The following is a 14,670-nucleotide window of genomic DNA, read 5'->3' as shown; positions in this document are numbered from 1 at the left end:
AATAAAAAAATAAAACATGAGTAATAAAATAATAAATTAAGACCAATTAAAATTTTTTTATTTAAATCAGTTAATTGTTTTCTGAAGTATCCGTTAAAAATTTTCCTAATTTATAATTTACCGTACCCTTGCGAATTTCAATACTGCATCGCTTCTTTATTACGACGAATTTGCATTCAAAACACGTCTGATTTTCTATCTATTTAATGGTTTGAATAACAATTTGAATTTTCCACTACATTGATTTTATGGCATTTTCTATATTTTAAATACGTTATCTTATTAAAATTATCAATACCTAGTTATATCTATAATAATGTGTTATAAATTATAATATAATTAATTAAAATTATTTTAGCTATTATACTTTTTTCATTTTATTTAGCTATCTACTCATAACTTGATCAATATTTAAAATTTAACTAGACGGTTGTATTTAAAAAAAAAGTATCCAAATTATTGTGTTATAAATATTATAATGGTTTTATTATCATATAATAATATAATAAGTGTCTGGCCATTTTCGTTCTTTCACTTATCCCAATACTATTAAATTGTGACTTTAAAAATTATTATTATTTATTATTAATATATTACTAATTTTTATTTTATAAATATCACTTTGATATTTAAAAATACCTGTAGGTATTATATACGAATTTTTTCGATCAATTCTGAGAGAATAACTCGCTGCTTTAATATAATAATATGTGGTTGTAAGAAATAGTTGAAATAGTTCTATTAAATTCAAATATGTGTGAACTATTTTAAATTTTTTAAATTCTAGTAAGGAAAATACTTATTTAATATTCTTTATGAATAAGATAATATTTTCAATTTTTATTTTTTTTTAAAGAATAAAAATGTGTAGTTAATCACTGTTAGTAGCTCGTCAATGTTTGTAATTTGTTGAAACTCTGTTTCATGAATGATAAAAATAAAACTTAAATATAATATAAAGCGTGGAAAACAATTTTAGTCTCCTAAATATATTTGAACTACATTTAATGAGTGTAACCGTTTTAAAAAAAATCTTGGATAAAAATTTTTTAATACAACAACATATTTAACTCAATGATAAATAAAAATTATCACTTCCCAAAAATTTGATGCTTAATTGTTATATGAATTTATATTAATCACTTTTTTGCACCGTGTTGGTTTCGATGATACTTGGGTGCCAAGTTTATAAAAACTATGTGAGAAATAATTAAATGGTAGAATCTTGCGATCAATAAATATTGCATGAATTTAAATTTAAATTGTAAAATTTTCTGTAAATCTATGTTCTTAATGAAGATTGAGAGTAATAAATCATTATCATAGAGCGTGAATTTATTGATCTTTAATTTTATATTAGTTCTGTATATATTCTGATTGACACTAAAAGTGTTTCGTAGTATAGAACAAAGGTAGCCAACCTGCGGTACGCGTAACTCTTGAGGTAGGTACCTGCATTTTATGTTAATTAATGGCACACTAGTGTCAGTTAAAAGAATATGTATAATATACATTGTATATTATATTATTGTAAAGTAAATAAATAAATATTATTTGTCATGGCCTTTTTTATTATTATGCACAATATAGAAAAAAATCGGCGAACCAAAGTATTAAAATGAGAATTGAGAAAAAGATTTTTAGTGCATTATAGGTACTGCATAATTGTTTATACATAGACCTTTTGATGTCTTAAGACATAAGCCTTATTTTACAATTTTAACTGCATAAGTCATCTTTAGTGCAAATTTAGACGTTTTCTAGATAATTTCAACGAAATTGAAAAATTATTAGTCTCAACATCAAAACGATTTTTGCTTTATATTTTTCGATTAATATAGAAATAAATTTAAATAAGTAGGTATATAGTCTTTCCACTTTCCCGTGTGTGCTTTGAATTTACGATATCTTTAATATTATTAAGCTATCAATATATAATATATTTTTCTAAGATAAGAAAATATAATTAAAAAAATAAATAATAAATATAAATATAATTCAGGTCTAAAATCGTCAACATTGTTTGTTTTTAAAAATGTTTATGAAAAAATTATTTATACATAATATAGGTAATATAAAATTTTCAAGTTTTTCAATTTTCTATTTTGTTAAATTATCATTATTAATTACCATATTTAAGCATCTTTAATGAATATTTTGAAAAATAGAATTTTTAAAAGTATTTATAATGATGTTTATTATACGTTTAAGTATATTTTGTGTACCTACAAATAAACGATTACTTGCTTTAAATCTTTTAAATACATGTCTATATATAATATATGATTTAAACGTATGGGTAATATTAGTGCAACTTGATTATTATACGTGCATACGTTTATTTTATTATAATTTAAAACTCTTGTTCGTCTCATTCCATTTACATTGATCGGATTATTGAACTTGTGATTTAATATGTATGAACTGCAAAGTGAAAACCAAATAATTCAACAATAAATACTATGACCTACATTTTTTATGCAGGGTTATAATGAAGAAGTTGAACCATATTTCAATTGTGAAGTGATTTTTCTATATAATTAATATTTTAAAATCCAGATTTTTCCAGTAGTTTAAATTCTACCATTCTACAAAATATATAAAGTATACATTAAATATAACAATAATATTAGGTTTATATATTAATTTTAATAACTAATTATACACAATATTTGTGGCAAAACAAATCATGAAAAACGTACAGAATCTCTGTCTATATTATTATGATGGTATCAAGTAACTCTCATTCGAAAAAATATATAATACTTTTTATATTGTTTAGTCATAGACGAAAAACACTTATTACACAATTATGACGAAGACTTTATTGTTATGTCTGACTATTTAATTTGAAATATTTTAAGCTTAATAAATCATGTGCATAGATGATAATAGATCATTATTTTATAAGTTGTGAATCGTATATAGAAATGACCCGACATTAAATATAACGTCCTCATCTTTAAATAGATATATACTTCATCTAAAAGCAATTGAAGAAAAATGAATTTTCTTAACAATACCATTGTAAGTTTTTTGATACTTATTATTCACTGCAAGAAAAAAAGGGGTGGGTAGTGATAATTTGGTATGTAATGTAATGTAATATATTTATATTATGCAACGTCATCTGAAATAGAAAACAAATTATTTGCCGTGCTCATTGTCTTGCAGGATGTACAATATATGCTTTCGGAGTGGGACAATTTGGCTTGGTTTCAATTGTCACTCTTTCAACTATAGCAATTGAAAGATACCTAGTTATCACTGCAAAACCAGTATCTGGATCTTGGAAATTAACGCGACAGGGTGCAACAAAAGTGAGTAGCACACTATACCAGATATGTTAATTTACTGAAATAGTTACCATGTTTATATTTATTGAATAGTAAAACACGTGTATATAATAACTACAAGGTACTCAAAACATTACCTAGTAAATGTTTTAGCGCATTATTAACGTAATATCAAACAACTATGTAATATAGTATAACTGCAGTACACATTACACAAGACGGTTATTAGTGTGCTTATGTTCATTCTGGTGTGAGTGCGATAGTGCGAACCAAATATACAATCAATAAACTGAAACTGACTATATTTTTTAAAGCTTTCTGTCTATTTCCCAAAATGATATGGGTATCTACTACCGTTGTATGTACTATCTTACGATATATATATATAAGACTGTTATAGAATATTATATTCATATACCTATTATATGGTTAATTACTTCGATTATTAGGTATATTAAATATTAAAATATAATAAATGTTTTAAAATTCTTATAATATAGTTTTATGGTAGGTATATTTTTAACAGAAAACTCCACTAACATTAATAATAGTTATATTGTTAGTTTCTAATATCTAAAATCATATTTTTTTTTATTTTGAATAATAATCACGATATACTTACCAACAATATTAAGAATTGATCATTCTAGAAACCATATAATCATGTTTTCGTAAACATCAGTAAATAAACTCTTATTATATATTATTTAAATTCTAGTCGTTGTTAAATAAATATTTTTAATATAGATAAGTTCTTATTATATAGATAAATGGTTGTATCATTCATTGTAATGAATATATGATACTTATACAATATTTAAGCTCAATATAATATGTATAATCATATTGATTGTATATTAGAATTATATACGTCTTGTAAGACTCAAATAACTGTTTGAAGGTCATCAAAATTAAATTTAAGGATTCTACTCATAATGGAAATTGAAAAGTTAATTACGCACTATATTTACATTATTTACATTAAAAGAAAATTAAATGTTTTAAAAATGAAAAAAATGTTACAAAATTCAAGATTAAATTAGAATCTCTTTGCGGAAATGTAGCAAATACTATAATACTTATAATACTATATAATATATACATTTCCTAATATACAAAAATTAGTGGGCTAGACAAAATAGTGTTCTATTTATGTTTTTGTGACGAATAATAATACAATTATTCTTTTATTTTACCAGCTGACAAAAAAAAAAAAATTATTTTACACAGTTACTAACTAAAACACAAAATAATAATTACCAGCGTGTATACCTATCTTGAACAGAAGAAACTAATCATGAACAATATACCTATTCTATATTCACTATATTAAATAATAAATATAAAAATATAACTAGGATTTTGATCAAGTCAATCAAATTTTAATTGATTTAAAAATTGTTTTAGTGTTAGATATTTTGGGTGTAAATCTAATTACATTATTATGAATAAAAATTAATAAAAATATTAAACGTAACCTAGATACATTTAAAAATAAATTATTAGTCACACAAAATTTTTCATACCGGTCATTTTTAAAAATACCTTGTAGTTCTAAAGAATTATTAAAAACTACCAAAAATCATGACCAATGACCATAGATAAGAATTAATCATTTATCAAATTTAAACTATCTTGTATACAATTTTAAAGGTTTTTTCATTGAATTTTAAAATTGATAACTTTAAAACAATATTTGTTCTTATAAGAAAATTCCATTGTAAATTTATTATATTTTTGGAGTTTTTATTTAATACAATTTGTAACTCTTATTTTAAAATCTGAAAATTTGATTTAATACAAAAATAATGTAAGTTATCATAGATTCGAAATCGTTATAAAATAATTTTTATATATTAAGTTTCTTCTACAATCGTATTAATTCACTAATTAAGGATGAAATATTATGAAATATTATCCTATACTTCAATGTTTTGATGAATTATATAATTCTAAAATAAATAAAAGACAGTACCTGAAAATTGTGCATTCACACTATTTTTTTAGGTGTGTGCGTTTGTATGGATATACTGTTTATCAATAACATTGCCACCGATTTTTGGTTGGTCAAAGTACGTATTAGAAGGATTTGAAACATCGTGCTCGTGGGACTATACGACCAGAACCGTCTCAAATCGGTTATTTTACATTTATATGTTGTTACTCGGATTTGTTTTTCCAGTCTCGATCATTGCATATTGCTATATATTCATTATTGTGTCAATACTCGACCACAATAAAGAAATGGCCGATTGTAATAGCAATGTCGCATCGTTGGGCACAGGTTAGTGAAATAGTGATTTTATTTACACAAAACAAAAACATGATATTATTTTAATAAATCTGATGGAATATATATTTTGTATTACACGTTTTCTAGATAATATTACTACTTTACTACTTGATAGTTATAAAACGGTAATCTAATATAATTAGATTTAAAATATAACCAATTAATAGAAAATTTTCATTTTAAACTAATTTATTTTACCTTTTTTTTCGAGTTGGAACCGACAACCGGGAGGGGACCGCTTTCGCATTACTTCCTCCCGGTCAATTCATTTTACCTAACCTAATTTAACCTAATATTAGAGAAATTAGTACAAATTAAATTGAAATAATATCATTTATTTATTATTATTCATATTAAGTTAGTAAGCTTATGGGCTTTATTTTATGTATCTCAAATTAATTAATCGTCCAACCGCCTAATTCCCTACTAAACTAAAGGAATATTAGTTTGATTGCCTATAAAATTAATAGTTTATCGACATAAAATAAGAAGCCAGTTAAAAAAATATATAAATACAATGTATAGATATAGATCAGTTATATGCCTTGTTGTCATATCTTCAAAACTTTTTGATATACTTGTAGTATATGTATAATGTATTTACACTATTGAGAAAATCTCTCTTTCTGATCTAAATAGATTCTTTATATAACTTTTTGAATACTTTTTTCATAAGAGAAAAATATTTACAGGAAAATTATAATAAGATATCATTGTAAATATAATATTTTTTTCAATTATTTTCAGAAGATAATAATAATCGACTAATTTTGGTCATCGAATATTTTAAAAGCAATTAATCGTATGATCACGACACCAATTATTTTAAATTGTTCAACTATATATCAAAGAAGTAGAAACCACATATTTTATTAGGTTATATCGATTTAAAGAGATAAAATTATTTGTTGAGCGTAGCAATGAAATAACCTATGACTAAAATAGTTTCACATAAAAATGAAACTTTTAAAAATCTAAATAACATTCTCAAATATTTTTTGTTTAGTATTTTATCGAATACATAACACAAAAGCTTTAAAAATCGTAATTTTTAAGCGATTTTTTTTTTAAATTTAAATCTATGACAAATGTAATTAAATTTCCGTATTTAATCGATAATTATGTAGGACGTAGGTATATAACATTTGTATAAAAATTAATTATTTTATGAACGTGTCTCAAAATAGGAAAACTATTATTTTAAAAACTACAATGTAATATTTTACTTGCTAAAAATTCGTTTTTTTTTTTACAGAGAGTTGGGATTACAGATTAGCATTAAACGTCACCAGACGAGGCCAAGCAGTACCAATTCGATCTGCATTAAGAACGTCTTATATAATCTTAATCCTCATTGGATTGTTTATAGCGTCTTGGACTCCATACGCTGTTGTTACGTTTGTTGGTCAATTTGGAGACAGCCAAACAAAGATAGAGCCATGGGTTTCTGCTCTTCCAGCCATATGTGCTAAGGTTTGCTACATGATTTTGTATAAGTTTTCTGATATTTCAAAAATTATCGTTTGATTGAATGACGCTTTTTTAACTATTATCGTTATTTATTTATTAGATATTTTAATTGCGACGTAAAACGTATTATTATTATCATTATTTTTATAAAATATGAAAATATTATTAATTATAAATTATAATTCAAATTCAATAACATAATATATAAATATATTATTTACCTACTTATATATTTTTTATAACTCGATCAATATTATTTAAAATATTATACATTGAGTCTAAAATGAAATTTCATACTTCGTAATAAAGATATATTCAACTATAAATAAATAATATATAAAATATCTCAAAAATCAGTATTTACAATTATTCATAATTATTTAATATTTAAATGAACTGAACGTTGTCAATTATTATCTAAAAACGATAATTTATCAAAGTTTAAAAGATAACATTTTACATTATAACACTACACTAACTTGAGGTGTAGTGAGATAATTTAAGTGAGTAACCACCACCAAGTCTCTTATTTTAATAGCTATGTTTAATAAATAATACAGTATAATGTAAATATAAGTATCAGAAGTATAAACGTTTAATTTTATGTATCTATTATTGAACACTGATATTTATTTTGAAAAAAAAAATGTATTGAATTTAAAATTGATTTTGTTATTTTAATATTTATAGTAATGAAACATAATATTTAAATAAATAAAAAAAAATAGTTTAAAAATAATATAATATGCAAAACTTAAAATTAATACTAATAAGAAAAATACCAAATAATTTAAGACTCATATGATAAATTATAACATCGATATGTAAAACGAACGAATACATTTAAATTGTTCAAAATAAAAACGCTTGCAAAAATGTCATAACTTTTAACTCTTTTATAGCTCAACCAACGAATGAGTACGTTTTTTTTAAAACAATTCTAAAACTCTATACTTTTATACATAAAAAAGACATGTATAACTAAGTTCTTTTTAGTGTTTTAAGTATTTTGATTTATATTTTACCCAGAGCTATAACATATCTTCCAGCTATAGTTTTCTATACTGATATTAATGCTCATATTGATCGTTTTGTTTCTACTCAAAATTAAAATTATGATTATATAAAAATAATCATTTTATTTAAGAATAAAAGATTTATAAGAAGATTAAATAATTAATTTGAGAATAAAATTAATCTATTAACTAAATTGAAATTAAATTATTTTATGACATTCTGTAGGTATTCTATAATTAATTAATTTATTATTATATTTTAAAACGAATGAACTTTTTATCTGTTTATCTTTTTTTAATTTATTAGTAAAATAATATAAACAATAGATTATACAATAATATATTAGATAATTTAATACACGGTGTTACAAAACAAAAGTAATAAAATTGATTTTACTAATAATAAATAATGATTAACTTTTAAGTAGTTATTATAATATAACGGCTAAGTTTGCATATTCTAAATGCAATTTCAATACAAAAAATAATAATAAAATTATACGAGTACTTATAAGTTATAACCATTATATTATAAATCATAATACTATAATAGGTTTAATATTTCATTCATTAAACTATTATGTATTAACTCGAATATGTATATTTTAAGTATGACTATCATTTGTATAAATATAAGTTTAATTTTAATCAATATATTTTTATGCAAGCGTACTGCTCGGATACCAAATTAATACTTACTATAAATGTAGGTACACTGCGAATCAATTTAATCATACAGTGATTATTCTATATACGAGTTGGTTGAGCTAATATCGAGTTGTTAAAATTGCATTAATGGTATAACTTTTAATAACATTACTCTGTACTTAAAACCAAAACCTTATTTCACGTCATTTATTTCAACGTAGTTTATTTATTCACAAATTGTATTATTTAGTTTCATTATACAATCCAAATAGTATAAAATTTCAAAGGACTGCGCCTGTAATAGTTTTTACGTTTTGGACCCATGTTATAAACCTATTTAAAGTTATATTATACTTAAATTTTAAACTCTATGATAACTTGCTAGAGACTGTTTGATAATTTATTTATATTTTATTGCCATAATATTAGGTATAAAATATTCAAGAAAATGTTACAATCCACATATCGTTTTATTTTAAAGTTTCGTATCACTTCATACGCTCTATTCAATTAACTATCAACTCTACAATTTTTTGTTAAAACTCAAGTAATTTATTCGCTCACCCTCGGCGCAAGATTATGGATTCCTCCATTTAATTGATATATTATAAAATATCACATAATAATATAGTAAACTATTCTGAATACTTCACTTTATTTTATTCTCCCCTTCTTTAAAAAAAAAAAATACGTTATAAATATTTAAATATACTCTTCAGATAATTTTAATAGCTACATGAAAAATATAGTAAATACACAGTTTATTTACTATGAATTTCAATAAATTTCAAACATCATTATTGAATTAAAAATCAATGTATTAACCATATGAATTATATTATTAATACCTAAACTATTATTAAATAATATTCACCAGCCTAACATAAAATATTATTTATTTTTATTCTGATCTTTGGACTTTAATCATTTCATTAATTATCCTGTCTTTTATTTTCTGCAAATATCCTCATTTCAACTTAAATATTTAATTTATCTACATTTTTGTAATACTGTACCACATTGTACACACTTTCTTAAAAATCTAATCTTCTATCTAATAGTTATCCATTATTCCAATCAGGAAACCACAGAGTAAAAATATATTTTATATTTATATTATTGTTACCATAACACGTCATTTATAGTTCTAACTCATCATGATTATACTATAACTTAAAGACTTTGAAAACTTATAATATTAAAAACTACGTCAGTAGTCACGTTTACGAATTACAATAATCGAATGCATGGTATTTAATATTATGGAATATTTCTGCAGGCGTCTGTAGTATACAATCCCATAGTTTATGGCCTCTCTCATCCGCATTTCCGTTCATCGATCCGGAACTACATATCGGGCTGTACGACGGTGGGCCACAGCCACACGGAACTCTGTACCCCGGGACGTAACCATCGGTTAGTAACGAACAAAAGCCTGAACCGATTCGCTTTACTCACTGGACAGGACAAGAATCGTGCGAATGTCGTAGAACTGAAGTGTGTACGTCACCGAAGAGTGCCACCAGACTCGAATTCAATTTGCGTGGACTACTACAGTGAACCCGACTGCCGGCGAGTAAAACATAAACTGAATATCACAACACAGTTTTTTTTTTTTTACTTTTAAAGTTTATTTTGTTTAAGATCATGTTGTAATTATATGTTTTCAAATTGTAGAAGCCTAACGTTGACGATGGAACCGAACCGGGGTTCGGCGATCATCAAAATCGATAAGGTGCCATTTAAAGTCGTCATGTCCACTATCAGAAGTAAAAGCGTCAACGGGAAAATAAATACGAGTAAGTGAATTTCCGTCAACGTCCTAACCTATGATACGATGATCATTGTAAACACTTCGAAGTATTTGGATGTTTTTTACTATTTAGTTTATTATAATATGATAAAGCGTTACCGCGAGAAACACGGTGAAAGTGGAATAGTATACTTAGGTACTTGTATGTTACCAACCTCCTTGCATATTTGTTAATTCACTGTACACGATATAACTATGAGCATTGTGTTTTTGTCCAATAAACTCATATAGATAAAAAAAATTCAATCGTACAAGTAAATAATAATTATTGATCTAATGGTGGCCTCGAGTTCGGCTATTTTATACTGTAACAAAAACAGCAGAATATTGTTCATACTTCAGCATCGCAATTAATGCACACATATACTTACCCATCTAATTAGCCAAACGCATGCCTTTATGATCAATTTTATTCCGGTCAACTGTTATGTATGATATGGTAGTGTAAAATAAATGGTCGACTTTATATTCTGATTTGTTGTAATGTCGTTGGTGAGTGGTGATGATTATATAAAACTATAAAATGACGTAGATACCGACAATAGTCGTACGTCAATACTGCAATTCGAGTGTGTTATACTGACGCAAGTGGAGTATCCACGGAAGGGGAAATAAAAAACTTCTCCTCATCCATAGCCCCGAGATGAATAGGTAAACTTGTATACTTTTACATGAAATGCGGTCTTTTTAACTTTTTTATTCATTATTATAATTTCGACTTGGAAACATAATAAATAAGGTATACATTTAAAATGCACACACACACACACACACACATATAAAAACGAATGCATATAATATTATACGTACGCATACGTCATAATAGATAATAAAGTTACATCGATATAATAATGTTTTCATGGTTGTAATATATTTGGTGATATGCCCACGACCACATTAACACAGGAACGCTGTTTATTGATTATGTAGTAAATGGCAATGCATCATAATATTCGGTATATCACCGTAGCGTAATATGTTTATTGCGATGTGACTTAGCTATATTGTAGCTATATAGTACATTAGTACCTATAACTAATTTACCGATATTCGATACATACGTTTCGCCGTCATCGTACAAGGTCGTACAAGCCGACAATTTTACTTTATTTTTCCTATTAATTTCCACGCACGCATTATTTTGACGTTCTGTTCAGAGAAGTGAAATTAGAAAGATACTACTCAATTATAATAATAATTACCTTTGCACGTATTTTATTCATTGTTTGGCATGTTATATCGTGTTATTTAATTTGTAAACATTTTGATAAATTAATTATTTTTTTTTTTAATATCTATATATGTACCTATACATAGGGGGGGGGGGGGGAACAGAACTCCTCAATAATCAACGTTAAGTGAATTCACGCCCCCCTTTCTTAAAGTGACCCTGAATATGCACCTGACTCTGTGTATTTTATCACAATAAAGTAAAGTTGAATATTATCTCATAAATCACAATTTTTCGTGATAGCCGGTAATTTGATTAATTTGTAAAATGTATTATATTATAATGATTAAATGGTGTGAATATCAATAGCGTAAAGGGACTAAGTAATATACATAATATAAATCCAAGGCCTCAGCAAGTCATTTGTAAATGTTTTGTGGTATTACGACTTACGATTCATGTACGAATCATCTACAATATTATAATGTACCGATTTATGGCATCCATGTAAATACTTAAGAAAGATAATTCCCTCTAGTTTTTGTTTATCGTAATATATTTTAATTGATTTTAATAAACATTTTAAAAAAAAGCAGTAAATAATTATAATATATAAGTTGTAATCGAATATAGGTAGGTATTTATTAAAAAAAAATTATTTTGAAGAATGTACTTATGAAAATTAATAAACTAACAATGTTTTTTTTTTTTCATTTGTCACGAATTAGATCTACCTATTATCCATATGTATATTTGTAGTTTCGTAGTTTGTTTTCCTTGAATGGCCTGCAATTCAAACCAATTCCGTCTGATTTGAACTGCCAATTATTGTACGCGACGATACCTACATATTTAACTATACTATACAATATATAAATCCAATGCATTCCGTTTATACCGACTGATTTTCTTTAATAAATAATCCCGTTAAAAATAAACCCGCCATTTTTTTAAAAAATGCCGGTTACTCACTGCTGTATAGTAAGCGTCCAGTGGATCTTATGATGGCAGGGTAGGTCACTGTGATAGATGTGTTAAATTTAAATTAAATTATGAAATACTTGTACCTAACCCTCAAAGGTACCAACTAGATGCGATTTTCTACCAAAAACTTCCCCTAAAGTTGAAAATTGAAGGACTTTTACTGCTCCAAAATGTGATGATAGGAACAAAAAAACCCACATCATTTTAAAATCAATACGTTCAACACTCCATCCAGAACCTAATATGTTTTCTACATTTATTTTTACCAGTGTCGTACAAATAATAAATAATAATAGTCAATATTTTTGAACATATATATGCCTATAATAATCAGTAGTGGATTGGGCCCCTGTTTGCCACTATTTCAAAGCATAGTGGGCCGGTACCAGATTACACGTTTTGGGCCACTAGCAGTAAAATATCTAAAATATGTGTTCTTTTTTTATTTTTGTTTGATGTTATATAATAATATAATATTATCATATTGGACGATGGTGGCCATTGCCCGTAACAAACTAGACATAGACACATTAAAGTAGGTACAAACTATAAAAATATTAATAAATAGTATGTAAATTAATTGGAATCAGTCACTGCAATTTAAAATTAATGCAAATATTATAGTGCAACTATTTTCAATGTAATATATGATTAATAATCTACATTTGTTTTTTAACTTTATATACAAGATATACAAGTAGGTATATATAATTTATTTATTGGACGTTGGACGTTATACAATGATTGCACTGGGTAAATATAAGGACATATATTTTAATTAATATGCAATTAATCAAAGTAATTTTTTTTATTTATACTTATTTATTACATAATATGTTGATTTTTTTTTAATTAATATAGATATTTTAGTGCAAATTTATTATAATTTTTTATTAGGGATTTATTTCCCGTAGTAATTTTTCCCGGGGTTATTTTTTCGCGGTACCATATCGACCCTTGTCTGGCTAAATGATTGGACTGGAACGCATTAGAACAGTATTCCTGTTCACTTCAACTTGAAGTACAAAAAAAATAGCGTTCCGTTTTGTTAGGAAGAATGAAATATTCAAAATAATTCAGATTTTATTTTATTTTTAATATGTCAAAATTAATTTTCAACTTTTTATGTAAAAATAATACTTAAAAATAAAAAACCAAAACGTTTTTTATACCATTTTATGTTTTTTAAGTAGCTTAAAAAATTATGCGATATTAATAAACGAAAAACGAAAATTTTCGAATATTATTTATCAAAATAAATCAATAAATATAATTTAAAATTAACAAATAAATGTAGGTATAATAATATGTAAAGAAAGACAATATTACAAACAATGATATTTATAAGCTATTCCTTTGACATAATAATATGTACGACATTATTTCAATAAAAACTTCATTTGTTTTAACATATTGTAGGTATAAAAATTCAAAGTTAGCACATTTAATATTTTCTGGAATATTTTATTGTCGATTTTTATATTAAACGCTAAATATATTTCTATATATAATTCAACTAACACTAAGCATCTATGCTGATGTTTAATTGCGTTGGTATTTATAATTTGTTAATTACTTTATATTCTTAGCAAAATACGTTTATAATAACGGTAATATAGTAACAGAAAAAACAATAGCATTTGAAATTATTGAAAATGTAATACTTATTAAACTTGTATAACGTTAAAATAACGGAAAACGTAAAAACAATATTATTTTATTTTTGTAACTTTAAGCCCTACATGAAAATGCAATACGTTTTGAAAATACTGTAAATCACATTTATAAGTTATTGGTAGGTATATTATATTATCTATAGTCTATACCTTCTATACCCGTAGCGGCTATCTACTGCCCGCATAATAACAGTTTATACCTACCTATTACACGTTATCTGTATGCTATACAAGTAAACAATACTCGAAAGATATTATCAAGATTAAAAATGTTGTTTTAATATTATAATACTGCAACTGTTA

The 14,670-nt window shown here is 24.9% G+C and overlaps 1 protein-coding gene across 8 annotated transcripts in view; it reads left to right on the top strand.

The window, feature by feature from the left end:
• Positions 1-14,670, top strand: part of LOC114125641 (rhodopsin-like) — a 47,341-nt gene that overhangs the window by 30,774 nt on the left and 1,897 nt on the right. For all 8 annotated transcript variants that reach the window (XM_050197220.1, XM_050197219.1, XM_027989385.2 and 5 more), the window contains 5 exons: positions 3,175-3,320; positions 5,304-5,580; positions 6,845-7,062; positions 10,003-10,295; positions 10,401-10,522. In XM_050197220.1, coding sequence (XP_050053177.1) covers positions 3,175-3,320; positions 5,304-5,580; positions 6,845-7,062; positions 10,003-10,295; positions 10,401-10,522 — 1,056 coding nt within the window. The remainder of the gene's footprint in view (positions 1-3,174; positions 3,321-5,303; positions 5,581-6,844; positions 7,063-10,002; positions 10,296-10,400; positions 10,523-14,670) is intronic.

The sequence above is a fragment of the Aphis gossypii genome, chromosome 1 (assembly GCF_020184175.1).
Source record: "Aphis gossypii isolate Hap1 chromosome 1, ASM2018417v2, whole genome shotgun sequence".
NCBI classification, from domain to species: Eukaryota; Metazoa; Arthropoda; class Insecta; order Hemiptera; family Aphididae; genus Aphis; species Aphis gossypii.
This window is presented reverse-complemented; position numbering and strand designations above follow the sequence as displayed.